Source organism: Triticum urartu, chromosome 5 (assembly GCF_003073215.2).
Source record: "Triticum urartu cultivar G1812 chromosome 5, Tu2.1, whole genome shotgun sequence".
Lineage (NCBI taxonomy): Eukaryota > Viridiplantae > Streptophyta > Magnoliopsida > Poales > Poaceae > Triticum > Triticum urartu.
In genome coordinates this window covers 339,191,026-339,208,643 of record NC_053026.1, presented here as the reverse complement: position 1 = coordinate 339,208,643, position 17,618 = coordinate 339,191,026, and the positions used below count along the sequence as shown (strand labels likewise).

The window sequence follows — 17,618 nt, the reverse complement described above, 5'->3', positions numbered from 1 at the left end:
ATAAGGGAGGTTCTTTCTCCACTTGTACGAGCATGAGAACAAGAGGGATATCCACGCTCGCTCCTCCTCCGCCGCCCGCCTCGCCACGCCACGCCTCATCACGACGCGCCGCGCCGCGGGTTGCGGGAATGAGCCGAGCCGATATCTAAATTTTTGCCACGCACTACGGGTATACGAAAGGTCACTGGGGAGCTGGAAAGTTTTTGCTGTACTGGATATTGAATACGAACGCTGCACCTTTCGGCTGCTGTCTGTTCGTTTCATCTCCCGCATTCCCTTCAGCTTCCGACGCAGCCTCTCGCCTCCTTCTCTTGTGCCTATAAAAGGAAGGTCGCTCCTCTCAGAGAGACGCACCAGAACTTCTCCTTCCTCTCGCCATCGGTTCCAATCTCTGAGCTGCTGCTGTCTTCCTCATCCTGGCTTGCGGCGTGCACCGCACATCGGGACAGTAGGCCTCCGAGACTGCACCTTTTGAGTCATGTACGTGAGAAGGGTGATAAGGTTTTTGGGGAGCGCTCTACGCGACTACTGGCTTCTTCATCACGGGCTCCGACGACTACTTCCCCGACGACGACTTCTTCCCCGACGTCGACTACCTCAGCAACGACATGGCTGGAGAGGATGTCGACCCCAAGTCCAGTGCTTCTGCTGCTGCTGTCCCGTATATGTTGTTCTTCTTTCTATCAGATGTCCTGCCACAGTTTCGCGTACTAGTACTTGCCCTACATGTGTTAGGTTCTACTCCATATATGCAACATGATCTAGTGTCTGTCCTAGATGTGTTCGGTTCAAGTTCATATATGCAAATGCTATTTACTTTTTCTCCGTCAGGTTGCATGACTTGCTTTATCACGGCTATATTAGTCATGCTTTATCTAATATTTCTGTTAATAAAATCATTTGGTAAATTGCTCATATTTCCAACATACGGCATGGGAACAGCTACGAAAACAGAGGGGAAAAGGAGCCGGTGCTCACAGTGAGCGCAGGGCAAGCTCGGGGAGGTGCGGGGTGGCCGGAAGCGGGCAGCCCGACGACGATGACGTGCAGCGGGAGGTCGGGGCGGCCCGGGATGGAGCGCGAGCGGAGCTCGGGGAAGAAGGGCGCAGCGCAGGATGGAGAGGAAGGAGTCCGGGAGGGGCGACGCTCGGCGCTGGCTGGCGGCGGCCTCGGCGGAGCGACGGCTCGGGCTTCAGTCGCGTTGGGGGTCGGCGACGGGTAGACGGTCTCGATGCCCTGATCCAGACGGAGGAAGGGGATCAAGGGGAGTGGGGGTAGCAGTTAGGGCTTCGGTCGGGTGGGGATTAGGGGGAGCGGGGTGGGCCATCCAGGTGGCATGGTGGCCCAGTTGGGCCGAACGGCCAGGGGTGCAGGGGGCTTTTTTCTTTCTTTTGCTATAGTCTTTTCCTTCTTCATTTTATCGCCTCTGTTTTCTTTTATTTTAGAGCACTAAGCCACTTTATAAAAAGTTGGCTCACCACCAATATTAAGAAGTGAAAATTTGTCACATGATCAACAATTTAGTCTTCATGTTTGTGAAACTTTGGGTTGCATTTAGTATTTGAATTTGAATTTGAACCGGATTGAATCAAAGGGGGATTTAGAAATAGTGAAAATGATGACACGACATAATTAGCAGGGAATTACTGTAGCTTGATTATCCGGGCGTCACACGCCGAGGTAGAACTTGGCGCCGGACTTGTGGAGCACGTTGACGAGGTTGGCCTCCTTGGCGGCGACGAGACGGTCGGCGACAACTTCTTCTCTAGCCGCCAAAGCCTTCTCCGTGGCTACAAGCTCCGCATCGGCCTCCCGACACCTTTGAAAATGCGGAAAGAGTTGTCCATGGAGCTCGTGGAAGCCGGCCCAAGGACTCCTCCCGCCGCTTCGGGAGAGCCGGTCGTGGTCGCGCGCTTGCTTCGAGCGCCATGGCTCGACGGCGGGCCGGCTGGAGCTGCCGGCCTCCGCGTCATGCCGTGGGAGCTTGCGCGGAGGCGACCCACCACCCCCGGCACGCCCGCCAGCACCACCGGCCATCGAGGAGAAGAAAAAACGAAGGAGATGTGGCAAGATTTGTCACCGGAGTTGGGGAGGGCGGCGCAGGCGAATTGCGGCGGAGGGGATAGGGTTTTCTAACCCTAAAACCCGGCCGTTCTCCGTACGTATAGAGCATATGCGGCTGCCTGTAAATTTTTTACAGGTCACACTTTGTTTACCGGATCTGTTTGGGTAAAAAAAACGTAGATCCTGCAAAACAGCCAAAAAATTTCAGGGCCGGCGAGCTTTTTGCAGGATCTGCTAGAGATGCTCTTAGAACATATACCGCGGTCCCTCAAATCCCCCTCAAACGTCTATGGACACGTACCGAACATGAAAGAGAAGAAAAAATGACCCAACCAGACCCCTCATATCATCTTTATACGTCCTAGCTTTGCGCAAATTCTTATATTAACACCAAATATGAGAAGGATATGAGGGCTCGCGGATGCATCCAGACGCGCCCCGGTCAGTCGATAATTTTATTATAAGGACGTGGCCCACCTGGATCACCTTTTCTCTATCTTTATTTTTTCTTTCTCTCTCTATCTACACCAATCACATACAATTGACCGGGCATATAAGGAAGAAAATGAGGAGCATGACTACTTGCACGGATAAATATAGGCTCAAATCAAAGACGTCCAGACACTGACAGGGCGTGTCCGCTGATGTTTAGGTGGGGCCGAAATTAAGTCCAGTTGTAGATGCTCTTAGTGTGCAACGTCCCATATTTTAATGGATGTCCCGTATTCTTGCACACTAAAACTTGACAAATAATGGTCCTATTGACTTAAAAGGTTTTCTGAATGAGATGAAACTTACATGTAAGCCATATATATTATCATCATTTTACATTTTTCTGGAACCATGTTCCATTGTTTTTAGAAAATACGAAATCCAGAATTATGGTTAATTTTTTAGAAGGTATTCTATTTTGAACCACTTTCCTAATAATTTAATAACGTTTCAATTGACCTTTCATTTTTTTTGTGATCTTGCGAACCAACTTGTGAGTGAATGGTTAGGAGGACAGTAATATCCCTAGTCCACCAGGCAGTGGCGGAGCTAGGGAGAAAATGCTGGAGGGGCGAAAGGCAAATACAACAATCTTGAGGGGGGCAAAGACTACTTTTTCTAATTAAGCACTTTCATTTTATTTTTCTTTAGACATATTGTCAATGTTGGGGGGCCATGGCCCCTTCAGGAATACATGTAGCTCTGTCGGTGCCACCAGGGTTAAGTCCTGGTGCTTGCATTTATTCTGTATTTATTTCAGGATTTCCGACTATGCATTTTTAGTGGGAGGAGATGTTTCCATCAACTACGAGACGTCTACAACGACTTTGTAAATTTTCAAGATGATATGTCGGCGCAGTCTCTTGGAGATACTCATAGGGGTAGTGTGCGCGTGCATTCATATCAGTGAGTGTATGCATGTATATATATGAGCACTTGCGTCTGTACTGTGTTAAAAATATATTATTTGTGATCTCTATGTTGATTTTAAATAGGTTATTTAAATCACACAAATCCAAAGTCCATATGTATTTTGATTTTGTTTAGCATATGTATTTTATAATCATTTTTCTAAAGTGAGAGGCCAGGAGCAGGCTCTGTCTAGGTCCATCCAATTCCAAAGTCCAAGTCTTGTTCCTCCCCTACAATAATTTTGTCACTTTGGTTCTGCGCTGTGAGTGCTCGCCGGCCAGCCACGATCTTATCCACAAGCACAGAGAAGGACAAAGGCCGATGTTGATGCGAACGGATAGCGTCGGCACAGTGGACTGGACGGGGACGGGCCGGCGTGTCCAGGTCACACGCGCACCAACCACGTCACGCCCCCCGCCGCTTCTCCCTTTCCCCCTCCCGCACCGTGGACGCGTGTCGACCGTCCGGGGCGTGACCCAGGTGCCGCCGCTGGCCGCCGGGGAAGGGGAAGCCCACCGCACCGCTGCCGTGGGCAGGGCACGCCTGCCGACCGTCCCCCCTGACGATTCTGCCCCCGCCCGACCACCGCGCATCAGGGGTAGATACGAGAACTCCTCTGGCGCGCCACGGTGGCCTCTCATCCGGATCCAGTTGGCACGTGCTCCGAGCAAAAACAAACAGAGGAGATCTAATCCTGCTTCCTCCTCCTCCCCCGCCCCCGCCGAGATATTTATTTCCCTCCTCCACCTCCCATCCGTCCTCGCTTGCTTGTTCAAACAGCTCTCCTCCTCCGTACAACAACCGCCTCAACGGTGTCCTCCCTCACCTTCGGCTCGAACCGCAGAGGATGGTTCACCTGCCGCACATGGGGAAGCTGCGGCGGGGGGTGAAGGAGGAGGCGGTGGACGACGACGGCGACGCCGCGGGGGCTGCCGGGGCTGAGGCGTCGCCGTTCCATAAGAGGTCCCGCCTCGCGCACCAGCAGCAGCCGCCGCAGGTGGCTTTCCCGTCCTCGTCTTTGCTTCGTTCCTTGCAAAACAGGCGCGAACGTTCCGATATGATTTTGCTTGACTGTTTGTTTTTGCATCGTGATATCCGGACTGATCGTTTCATGTGGTGGGCGCGGGCCCGAAGGAGATTCGAAAATTTCTGGGTTTTCGTCCCCTTTTCCCTCTCTTGGGAGGAGGCCGAGCGAAGGGTACTGAAGTAATCTAGAAAGTGTTACTGCCGATCGATTTTCGCTTGAGTTCAAATCCAACGAAAAATAATCTTCGTTTTATTGAGTCGATACCAAGGTTTTTGGGCAATTGGAGTGATTCTCCTGACGTGTTAGTGCGTTTCTCGTTGTCTGTGTTAATTGATTAACATTCTGAAATTACTACCTCGGTAACTATTTTTTTCTCGAAAAAAAACTAAATACAAGACGTTTTTGCAGTTCAAAAACATTTTATTTTATTGTTTATCTTTTTGCGAAAAAACATACGGGAGTTTGTTTTATTCCTATGTCATAGGGTTACAATTGAGAGACAATAAGTCCTCACAACATGGAGGACATCTACCCCGCAGTACATGACTCGATACATTTTATATTTAGTTACATAGGTAGTAGTAAATTGCTACACCAGCGTGAAAAACTTTTTGTAGAAGGTATGCAAGTTGTCGATGATAGATATGGCACTGGCACGTATGAATGAAAAAGAAAAAAGATCTTGCGCAGTCAAGTCGCTGGAATCTTTTTTGCTCTGAAGATATTATTACTACTAACATACTATATCCGTTCCATTCTTTGGTTTTAGAAATGGACAATATGGACTTCTGGAATTGTACTCTCGAGTACTGATTCGCCAACAATCCGAGCTGTCCGCACTTACATGTTAATCCCCTCTGATGCTAATTCTTAATTAATCCTCTAAGATTCTACCTCTTTCATTTCACAAAAGCAAACGGACGTGCTCTCTGTACAGTCACTGTTTTCCAGTTTTCATCACGGATTTGGAATGCAAATATTATCCTGATTGATAATACTGATAAAATCTTCTTTCACGGTGCTTATTTAATCCTATGCTTGTTGCGTTTTGGGGTTGTGTCATGCAGCAATGGAGCACAGGCGGTGCTAGTGTGTCCAATCAGCAGTCATCGCAACATGATTTCCTTGAGGAGCCTAGTCCACTTGGCTTGCGGCTTAAGAAGAGCCCCTCTCTCGTGGATTTGATCCAAATGAAGCTTGTGCAGGCTGGCAAGGCCAAAGACGCCCGGCATGGTGGCACTGCTAGTGCCTCGGAGAAATTAAAAGCCTCCAACTTCCCTGGTTCTATTCTCAGAATCGGATCTTGGGAGGTTAGTAGCTTTGTCATGTGCTCATTCATGCTGCCACATTGCCCTGTTGTGTCATTCATGGTCCCCCGATGATACTTGTTTTTAGTAGAAATTGACATAATTGACTGGGTGTAACTTACATCCTCTGGTCATGACAACAATTCCATGTTGAATACCGTCCTTCAGTATTAACTGAATATAAATGCATACACGTCTCTTTGATAATAATCTCTTGTTGCTTGCATTGTTGAGATTCAAGTTGATCCATTCCATTGTCTCTAACTGTGTTTAGTATTAATACTATTATTACAGTTAGCCGGTGTTACTTCTGAAGATCAGACAATCTGTTCTACATGAATGCCACGCCTAATCCTTTTTAGCTCATAATCATAGTGATCTCATGATGAGAGCTTGGTACCTTTAGTTTCTGGCCTGCCATGGTGGCAATGGAAGCGAATTTCGGGCTTGAAGCCTAATCTCCGTGACATTAGTTTATTTATAGATTGATATCCCATAGCACAAGATGTTATGAAATGAGCTTGCTATATTGCAAAGCACACAGGGGGCAATATGTAGTTCTAGAGACCTATGCACATTGACTATACCTATTTAGTTAGTGTCGTTTGTTCATTTGTTTGTTTTCTTATCTGTGTTTCAACTGATTCATTTATGTTAAGCTTTATACTTCGTATATAAACAGTGGGTATCAAGGTACGAAGGTGATCTGGTTGTGAAATGCTATTTTGCAAAACACAAACTCGTGTGGGAAGTACTGGATGGTGGTCTCAAGAGTAAAATTGAGATACAGTGGTCTGATATCTGTGCACTTAAGGTGGTTTGTCCAGAAACGGAACCTGGCACCCTGGAAATCGCGGTAAGCACTTGTATATACATGGAGTCAGTAATGCAAATTACTGCAAAGTTAATTATTTATTATGGATCACATCATCATATTATATTAATAGGACGCTAAAGATCTAGTTCAGTAATATTCCTGTCCATTTTCGCCTTTTTGGGGCCGTTGTTACATATTCTTTCTGTTGCTAATTTTCTTTTTCTTGTTTTTTCCAGTTGTCTAGGCAACCACTTTTCTTCAGAGAAACGAATCCGCAGCCAAGGAAGCACACTTTGTGGCAGGCAACTTCTGATTTTACTGCTGGACAGGCAAGCATGCACAGGTACATGTTCATGTATGGTGGCAGATGTTTATTAAATCTTAGAATATATGCAGTGAACTTCTATTGTTGTTTTTGCTTGCTCTGTTCTATTAGATGGGCTAATTAGGCTTTCGCTAGTTTCTTCCTAGCTTTTGTAGCCTGGTTTCTTGGTCCTTCTGTGGTTTTCTTCATTTTCCTGGTTGTACTTTGCGTCATTTTGGCCCCTTCTAATACAAATGAGACACATTTTCATGTGGAGAGAAAAAAAGCATATGCTGTGAACTTCACATTCAAATATTGTGAAAGACATGGCATAGTGGATTTAGTGCCGTTTCTCGAGAAACCATTGTGAAAGACAGATTCAAGCCTACATCACAATCAAGTAGGTTCTCAATACACGAAGTTACACTGGTGCCTGAACTTCCGAAAATCCTTTATTTTCAGGAGGCACTTTCTTCAGTGTGCGCCCGGAATGATGAATAAGCATGTGGAGAAGCTTGTTCACTGTGACCCACGTCTATGCTCGCTAAGCCAGCAAAATGAGATCACGTTGGAGAATCCGTATTTTGAATCAAGATCTTCCATATTTGAAGATCCAGATGATGTGAAGTGCCAAAATTTTGTGCATAATAAAGATGATGACGATCAGTTAACCCCCCAAAGATTTAGGGAACTATTACAGCATCATTCTGCATCCGGTAGGATAGATGCTGAAGAGAGACAGGAAGCTGGAACATCAGATGGCTTGCCTCAAGGTTTCTCTAATTCAGGTGAACATAATTATTATAATACGTAACATTTTTCATTGATGATGTCTTAGGTCATGCTATGCTACTGAATCATAGTCACTGTTCAGAATAATTATTTGAATTTGTTTTCTGTTTTTTTTTCACAAATTACAACTAGGATCTTTGTAACATGTAACTGTGAATGACTTTGCTCATCATCTTTTTTTTTTCCATTCCAGTTGCTGACAGTCAAGTGATTAAACAAGACGATGGTTCCAGTGTGGGTGAACCACATACAAACATCCTTAGTTGGAACGGTTTTAAGTTGCCAGGGATCCGGCGCTCCATGTCCAAGAGTGAGATAGCAAACCACATTGGGCACCACATCTACAGACATATGTATTCAGGGAACCTACCCGCAGCTGATGGTGGTGCTGGCACATCAGGTAAACTGGCCATAGACGACATTACCCGGTACCTCATAAACGACTCTCAGATCCTCGATGGTGGCAATGACTCAACGGGTAAACTAGCATTTGATGAGATGACCCGGCAACTTCTGAACGACTCCCAAATCACTATTGCTGCTGATGAGAGGATGCTCATGTCAAGAGTCAATTCTCTGTGTTCATTGATCCAGAGAGATTCAGGCACAGGCCAGGTAAACTCTGGTGTTCACAGTGATAATAATGAGATTTATGAGAGAAAGCCCCAAGCTTATGCGCCTCTTGTTGAAGGAGACGGTGGCAATGGCTCATTGCCTCCAAGGCAAGAACCATTTGGGGACCTGCTTACGCATCTGCCGCGCATCTCATCATTTCCTCATTTCTTGTGAGTTTGGTTCCGAGGGAAACAAAATGTGCAGTGGGGCCTGCAGGTTGATGAACTGTTGTGTGTAGAAATTTTTGCCGGGAATCAACATGACTCTTTTGTTTCTTCTTTCTTGTATGTACAGTATCAGGTAGGATAATTTTAGGCAGGCTCGTTTGGCTCCATAACACGACTGTCCTATGTTCTATGCTGTGGTTTTGGTTGTTTGAAGTGTCTATATTAATCCAAGTTTGTATAAAATATCCTGTTATTCTTACTCTGTATACGAATTAGTATTCTAAAACCTTTTAGGGCAAGTGGAGTAAGTACCATATAAAAGATTGTAGGTGTATCTTTCTCCTTAATTTGTCCCACTAGCTCCATTCAATGGGGCGAACCGTCGAGAAGGTGGGACGCCTTTCTACAGTATGGGTGTGTTTGGTTTGGGGGATATGTTTGAGTGGTTGTGGGTATCCCCAGCCACTTAGATAGGGATAGCCTCTTTTTCTGTTTGGTTGGAAGGGATTTCAAGTGGTTGAAGATAGCCAAACTGATGTTTGGTTTGAAGGATAGGGATGGTATATTGTTGAGAGGACATATTTCCCATGAGATGGTGTGATAACCTGAATAGATGTATTTATTTCTGTTTTTTCTAATTTAACTCTTGCACAAGTAAACATAAAAATATGCAGTAGTTCAACAAAAAAGAACACACGTCTCTAAAATGAACTATAAACCAATTTGCACAAGAAAATATGAAAATTTATTCTAAAAAAATTGAAAATTTGCAGTAGGTCATAAGAAAAGCACACACTTGTGTAAAACGTACTATAAACCAAATACTTGGGATTCTTTTCTAAAGCGAACTATAAAATCTAGATTTCCAGTTGGTTTGTCTTTGTTTTTTCCTTGTGTGTTTTTGTTGGTTTCAATTGATTTTATTCAGATTCATTTTTATGTTCTCATTTGAAATGAAAAATCATGAATATTTTCCCTGATCAATAGATTAAGCTATCCAATGAGTTATGAATCTTTTTTCTTCTCCCTTCTCTTTTCTGTTTTGCTCTGTTACTCTTTTTGCAAATGGTTGGTCACCACTCTTAGGCTTTTAATTCTCTGCTTGTGGTGGGTCTCCAATCTTGATCCGGTGCTGACTTAATAGGGAAACCCACCAAGAAACTTCCCCCTTTTATACACCTGCCGGTCTGGTTTTTTAAAACATATTCCAAATCTGTGAACCTTTTTTTAAAAAATCAGAAAACTTTTAAATTCACATTTTATTAAATTAGTAAACATTATTCAATCTCATGGATATTTTCAAAATACTTTACCATTTTTTTATAAATCTGTTAGAAACTGCTGTTGGTCTTTTGGAAGTTAACACATTGACAATTTTTTTAAGGGAACAAGCAACAACGACTTTTCACTGCATGTATCAGCAGTTTTTTTGGAAACGAACGAGATAAGAGGGGCTAAAATGGGCCAGCCCAAATATGCGTTTTAACATTGAATGGGAGGGAGGAGCTCGAAAATATTTGACCGAAATCACTAGCTAGAGAGTACTTCCTCCGTCCGAAAATACTTGTCACCAAAATAAATAAAAGTGGATGCATCTAGACGTATTTTAGTTTTAGATACAATTTTTTTATTCATTTTGATGACAAAAATTTTCGGACGGAGGGAGTACGTCTTATAAAGGGACGCATTAATTTAACGACACTTGTCACAAGTCAGGAGTTTTGTGCCTTTTTTCATTTATTCGTTTTTTGAAATGTTTTCTTTCTATGAATTGTATGTCCAAATCATGGACGGTTTTCATCATTGCGTTACTCGGGTAAAGATCTTCGAAACTACATCTCATATTAATAGATTTGGATAGACTATTCAAAAAACCCCAAAAAGATGCAAAATAAACAATTAAAAAAAAACCCGAAAAAACATGGAACTCCATCCCCCCCCCCCCTCCCAGAAAAATAACCACAAAATATCGGGAGCACAAACACGTTTGTCATTTTTTTTGAAAGCAATGTCTTTCACTTTTCCAAAGCACAACTTTGCTTTTCATTGTTTTAAAGGCACAACTATATGTGCTCTTCCTGTTGAAGCACACAGTTATGTTTCTCACAACTATGCTTCATGGAGTAGCATATTTGTGCTTTTCACAGGGTGTGCCTCACAGGTGAAAAAAGTACACTCTTTTTCTTTCAAGAAACCTAGGAAAACTCGAGCAAAATCAGAATAAAACAGAAGTAAAAAACCCAAAAAGCATGCAAAAAAAAGACCTGCAGATGCATCCAACATGTGACACGTGATGGCTGAAGATGCTTCCCGCACTCTTGCAACTAACCCGCTGGGAAGCCTGCGAGGGGTTACTCATTAATTCGTCCATCCCGTACTTGACATCTTCTCTTCCGTTCAACACGGCTCAAGACCCGTTTGTCAATTTTTCCTCTTTCGTCCTTTATACCTCATTCATCTTTTCTTCTGTTTTTTTCTTTGTTCATTTCTTATATTTTTATTCTATTAATATTTTAGAAAATAATTAAATACATATATTTTGAAACATAAAAAAATAGGATTTTTGAAAATCATGAATTTTAAAAAATGTTAAAATAACGTAAAAAAGTTATCTTAACTAAAAAAATGTAGGTGGCATATGAAAAGTAATATATGTTACGTTTAAAAATGTTCACGTGTTACAAATAATATATGTGACATTATAAAAAAATTAATCACATATGTGAAAAATAATTAAAGGTATATAAAATAAATGTTTCAAATGTATATGGAAAATGTCAATATCATACAAAAAATGTTTTTGACACTTTCAAAGTGTTCATGCTTTTCATAAAACTGTATGTGACATTATTAGAAAATGTTAATCATGTTTTTAGAAAATGTTAAATGTACATCAAATAGATATTCTAGATGTATATGGAAGTGTACAATGTCTATGAAAAAGTAGACATCAAACATGTCTATAATGTTTAAAACCGAAGAGAGAAACAAAGAAAAAAGAAAATGTAAAAGAAAATGCTAATCATGTTTTGCAAAATGTTACAAATTATATAAAAAACGTTTTTACGTATACGGAGAATATATTATGCGTATGAAAATAATAGACATCAAAACATATAGCTAAAAGAAGAATCTTAATTATGTATTTTAAAAGTGTTCGAGGTGCATAGCTTTTTCACATGTGTACTCTAAAAATGTACTCCTATCCTATAATTAAAAATGATCTTATATTATAAGACGAATAGAGTACATATATACTGAAAAAGACTTGTATTAAAAAGGGAAACCGCAGAAAACTGATAAAGAAACAAAGGAAACAGAAAAATCAAAAGCCGAAGAATAACAATGAAACACAGTGAAAATCCAATAAGACTTGGAAACCATCTGAATACCCCCCCCCCCCCAAAGTAAAAAGAAATAATAAAACAAAAATAAAGAGAAAAACCCTTGAAAACATCTAAAAAACAATAAATAACCCCAATAAATCGACAAAAATGAAAAGAAAACTTAGTTTTTGCCCATTTTGTTTATGCAACTCTAGAGTTTGATATGTCGTTTTTGCTACTCTTAACTTTTAACAATGCATCACAAATATCATTCCGTGGCAAAAACAATAATTTTTTATTCACTTTTGTCATTTTTAGCTTTTGACAATGTATCACAATTACCACTCTGCCACTGTGGAATCCTAGAATAACATAAGCAAAGTGGTAAAAAACTGGAGGGGCAAAAACAAAGTTTCCCTAAAATAAACTGTAAAGACAAACTCTATTGAAAAGAAGGAATATAAAATGCAAACAGACGGGTGTCACAGTTTCGGAATACACTCGATTCAGGCGTTTCGACGCTGCTAGATTGCCCATGCGCTGTACCTCCCGTTACAGTTTTAATATCTCGGCACCGAATGGAGGGCTCACATGTGCATCTCCCCGTACCGCACGCGGCAGCTCGCTGGCGCCGCCTCGTCGAGCTTGCGACACCTGCCCCTTCTACGTGTTGCATTCTTTACACCACCTCATGAGTCATGACACACTTCACGAAGCTCTCGCTTACATACAGCAGCCGTCGCACGAGCCTCCGCCAGAGACAGAACCACCCACGCAGAAGACGGATTCACGCAACACACCACACGCACGCACGTACGCCGGTGACAAGCGGAAGGAGGACGCCGGCATGGCGAAGAGCGGCACGGAGGAGTGGCGTCGCAACGCCGACACGCACAAGATGAGCCCGGAGGAGGTCCGGGCCGCGGGGGTGGAGGCGTCCATGCGCCCGCCGGGCCGTGGCGGCGGCGCCGGGGAGGTCCTGCACCAGCGAGGCGGCCGCCTGCCGTACGGGCCCGGGACGATGGCGCTGATGGGGTTCGGCATCGTCGGCGCCATCGGCTACCTGGTGCTGTACCAGAAGGCGAGGCCCGGCACGCCGGCCACGGAGGTCGCCAAGGTGGCCGTCGGACACGGCGACCCTGCCGTCGGCCGCGAGGTCCAGAAGCGCCAAGACGAAGCGCAGCCGCCGCCACCGCCACGCGAAGGGAAGTAGACTAGTTTAGTAGCAGAAGAGCTGGAGGATTTGCGGCGTTTGTGCTTCGAGTTACTTCTGACTCGATTTTATCTGCTAGCCGCGCTTCTCAGCTTGGGTACCTTTTGTCGTGGACCATGCACGCGTGTGACTTTCTATCAGAAATGACACAGCAGAAATAAATAATCGTAGATGTATTAGTTGCTTCTAATATTCGAGAAACCGGCAGTGACGAGTAAAGATGTGAAACCAGTATGTTGGGCAGAGTTCACTATCTTTGATCTTTGGGTTGGTCCTGACAGTATGGCAAACTCCAATGCGCAGGTCTAAAGGTGGTTTTGTCCGCTTTTTACCGTTTGGTTCGTCAGTTGGTCGTTGTTCGTCTCGTGTCAGTCAATCTGGGCAGTGCGTCCAATCGGTCTCGCCTCGAGCAATGCTACACTCACGGGGTGTTTACGGGGTTGATTAAGTATTAATGGCTAGGATTTAATTACGGGGTCTCACCTCTTTCCTTTTTCAAAGTTTTCTAATTTAAACATTTCTATACATATAAATTAAATAAACAACTAAAAATAAAACATTGCACATAATTAATAAATAAGTCACATAGTTTTTTACAACACAATAAATAAAAATCATACCAAATGAATTTAAATTATAGCAAAGACATTGCACAATAAATAAAAATCATACCAAATCAATTTATAATTATAGCAAATCCATTAAAGAAAATGGGGGGCGGCACAGGGACAGCGGCGTACTCACTGGGTGTCATGGGACATTATGCTAAGGCCCAACGGCATGGGATTCCGAGATATAAAACTTTTTAATCAAGCGCTGTTTTAATCAAGCGCTGCTAGCCAAGCAGGCATGGAGGCTAATTGAGAACCCCAGAGCTTATGTGCGCAGGTGCTCAAGACGAAATACTATCCTAACGAGTTTTTGGTGGATACAGACTTCACAGGCAATGCGTCCTCAACCTGGCAAGCCATTGAATATAGGCTGGAGCTCCTTAAGAAAGGGATTATCTGGCGTATCGGTAACGGCTCCCAAGTCTGTATATGGCGTGATCCTTGGATCCCTCGTGATCAGTCTCGGCGACCAATGACTCCGAAGCGACGGTGCCGACTCAAGTGGGTTTCTGATCTCCTCAATGCGGATGGTACATAGAACAATGACCTCCTGCGGCAGCATTTTTATCAGCCAGATATATATAGCATCCTTCAGATCAAGACTTCCTCCTGCGGCAGCATTTTTATCAGCCAGATATATATAGCATCCTTCAGATCAAGACTTCCAACAGGCTAGAAGCTGACTTCCTTGCGTGGCATCCGGATAAACATGGCTGCTTTTCTGTACGGAGCGCCTATTACCTGGCTTCGCGAACGCATGGAGGCGCAGGGCTGTGGTGCGTCGAGTATTCGGCCGGACGGACGGCGGCCAGTCTGGGACCTAATCTGGAAGAACGGGGCACCAGCTAAAGTATGTGTATTTGCATGGAGTGCTGCTCGGGAGTCCCTAGCTACTCAAGCTACCAAGAACCGCATGCATATGGAGCAAGATCCTACATGTGTACTATGCGGCCATGCGGTGGAGGATGTACATCATGCCCTAGTACAATGCCCCCATGCAGCGGCACTCTGGGCAGCCATGAGAGACTACTGGGACCTCCCGACCATAAAAGACCTGCGTGATGCCGAGCCCGAATGGCTGTTTCGTCTGCTTGACAACCTGTCTGATGTACAGAGGTTGGCTTCCCTGATGATCATGTGGAGGATTTGGTACGCGAGGAATGAGATCACTCATAATAAACCACCAGTTCCGATCGAGGCTTCGCGCAGATTTCTCACGAGCTATATCACATCTTTGCTTGCGATACAGCAGCACCCGGAGGCGGATTTGACAAAAGGAAAGCAGGTGATTGACCTCTCAGGAAGCATGCCGAAGAGCACACATGCAATAACAGTAGCGCCGCGCTGGGAGGTTCCCGATGCAAACCATGCAAAACTTAATATTGATGGCGCTTTTGTTAAGGAAAATGGCACGGCTGGGGCTGGCATGATTTCACGTGATCATGAAGGTGATGTCATTTTTGCCGTGATACGGGTCCTTTTTAACTGTGGTGATCCCTTGGAAGCCGAGATGGCGGCGCTGGATGAAGGACTACAACTTGCTCTCCATTGGACTAACCTGCCGCTGCTTGTTGAAACGGATTGTGGCGAGCTGTTAAAGATGGTGCAGTCGAAAGATAAAGACCGGTCGAGGTATGCGTACCGGGTTAATGAGATCAGAAGAGTTCTGGCTCAAGAAAGAAACATTAGTCTAGCTAAGATCAGCAGGCACGCAAATTTGGCAAGCCACACCCTAGCTTGTATGGGTCGCTCGCAACAGCGCACGGCATGCTGGCTCCGGAATTCCCCTAGGGAGATAGCTAGCATTGTCGAATCTGAATGTAATCATCATAGTTGATCAATGAAAAGTTCCTTTCCCGCAAAAAAATTAAAAAAATGGGAAAATATAACTATAGCAAATACATTGAAAGAAAAAGGGCAAATGTATTCATTGATTTTCTATGTAAGTCATATAATTGATTTTCTATGTAAGTCACATGCTTGAACATGCTCGAACTGTTGGAAATATCAGCACCGTTTCGATTAGACTAATCTACGAGTAAATTATAAACATGAAAATGATAATATACATCTTATATCGATATCTATGAACGAATAGAAATGAAACATCTATAAACATACCATATACGACTAGCACATGAATGAGTAATTATCTATGAACATATAGAAATGAAACATCTATAAACATACCATATACGACTAGCACATGAACGAGTAACAATATAGACGGCTAGTACATGAACTGAGTAAACAAGGGATAAACATATCATATCCTCCGATTGGCCAGGTCAATGTGGGGTGGCGGCAATAGCAGCCTCGGCGTCATTCGTGGCCTTTTCTTGACGTCCGCGTCTTCGATCATGATGTTCGTCTTCGATCATGATGTCAATGCAGGGGAAGTAGTGAAAGTAGAGGAGGGTGAAGTCGGGGACGGATCATGAGCGGTCGTGTCAAGTTCCAAAAGCCTTATTACCATTCTTCCGGATAGAATCTCGAACGACAAGGTCCCAAAGGCACCTGCTCTCCTTACCAACCGTGCACGCGATCATCAGGATGGGATTGCCGGAAGCAGCACACTAAAAGGAACAATAGATGGCAGTTAGGGTTGTGCAGGAGGGAGTTAGTGAGTTACGTTTCACTCCACATGCCAACGCCTCCTTATGTAGTCCACGAACAGCTCACGATTCGACGTCTCAGACAGTGGCACTTTCGTTAGCCACTAATTAATTAATTCATAATTAATTAACCATTTTGATCGGCAAAAATAAGGACCGACTCAGCTCATTCCCGCAACCCGCGGCGCACGTGCTTCGTGGCAGGGCATGGCGAGGCGAAGCGGGTGGCGGAGAAGGAGGAGCGCGTGTACAACTCCTCTTCTCAAGCTCCCATTGACTGAGGTAGAGCAACCCTTATAAAGGGGTCTCACTCTTCTTACTGCAACAGTACGGTAGTAAACTTCCCACCTCTTGTCATGCACCTAAATAGGCCTTAGAGATTAACCAAGGATTGTTGTCTTATATGGATCAAAGCCCATCTATAATTCAACTATCCCCCACTAGATCTCGAGGCACATGAGTTTATCAACTGTTCCAAGCAATATTTGATATACCCAAATTTTCAGTGGAACTGTTAAGTTGAATTTCAATCTAGAACAATAGGATGAGACTTTTTCACAACTGAACAATGGACTATGCCTTGAATTGCCAGTTTAGCATGCAAAAGTTTCGCGTATTATCCGCTGATACGTGGCTGCCAAAGGCTAAACCCCACGGGTGGAGTTTATTAGTCATACTCCTACCTTCTCATGAGCTTCCTAGAGATTACCCAATCTCATAGACTGCGACCAGCAGTTGGACTCACATATGTGTGTTCCTCCAAAGAATGCTCTGTAAGATAGTATCTTGCTTACACAAGCTTTGGAACACATTAAGACAAAAGTCAGTCTGCCTTACAGATTACGAGAGTATTGCATCTCCAACAGAGTGAGTTAGTAAGGATACTCTCCTCAGTTGATCACTGAATTCTTTTCCCTGTCCTAATTCATGGAATCTCCGATCACATAGGTCGGGTTATCCCCATGGGTCTTATGCCTATCTCCCTCAGTGCATTTTCTATCACAATCCGTGATACCCCTTTCGTAAAGCGATCCGCTAGATTCTTAGCCATGCTATCACTCCGGAGTTTCTAGAATGTCGAACGGATTTTAATCTTCTTCTTTTGTGCTTTGTGGATTGCATGTTGTCCTTTGAACTCTTAGCCTTAGCAATCATTGTTTGATTATCACATTCATAAGGATAGTCGACATCGGCTTATCAACGACTGACAAATCTATCAAGAGCTCTCGAAGACATTCTGCTTTGACGTAAGATGTATCTAATGCTGCGAGTTCTACTTCCACAGTCGATCTTGTTAAGATCCCCTGCTTGCAAGACTTCCAGGAAACAACACCACCATCAAGTGTGAAGACATAT

General features: G+C 43.9%; 2 protein-coding genes across 3 annotated transcripts; both read left to right on the top strand.

Annotated features, from left to right (window-relative positions):
• The first annotated feature begins 4,168 nt into the window (after positions 1-4,168).
• On the top strand, positions 4,169-8,756 carry LOC125508910. Of its 2 annotated transcripts, XM_048673716.1 has the most exons (7): positions 4,169-4,465; positions 5,563-5,805; positions 6,485-6,658; positions 6,856-6,962; positions 7,386-7,711; positions 7,909-8,330; positions 8,407-8,756. In XM_048673716.1, the coding sequence occupies exons 1-7, from the start codon at positions 4,316-4,318 to the stop codon at positions 8,566-8,568; spliced, it is 1,584 nt and encodes a 527-aa protein (XP_048529673.1). In that variant the 5' UTR covers positions 4,169-4,315; the 3' UTR covers positions 8,569-8,756. The 2 variants fall into 2 exon arrangements, with proteins under 2 accessions (XP_048529673.1, XP_048529672.1); XM_048673715.1 differs by having other exon boundaries at positions 7,909-8,756.
• Positions 8,757-11,990: 3,234 nt separating this feature from the next.
• On the top strand, positions 11,991-13,223 carry LOC125555975. The gene has a single exon (XM_048718778.1). It carries the CDS (start codon positions 12,359-12,361, stop codon positions 13,034-13,036), a length of 678 nt encoding a protein of 225 aa, XP_048574735.1. The 5' UTR covers positions 11,991-12,358; the 3' UTR covers positions 13,037-13,223.
• Positions 13,224-17,618: the final 4,395 nt, after the last annotated feature.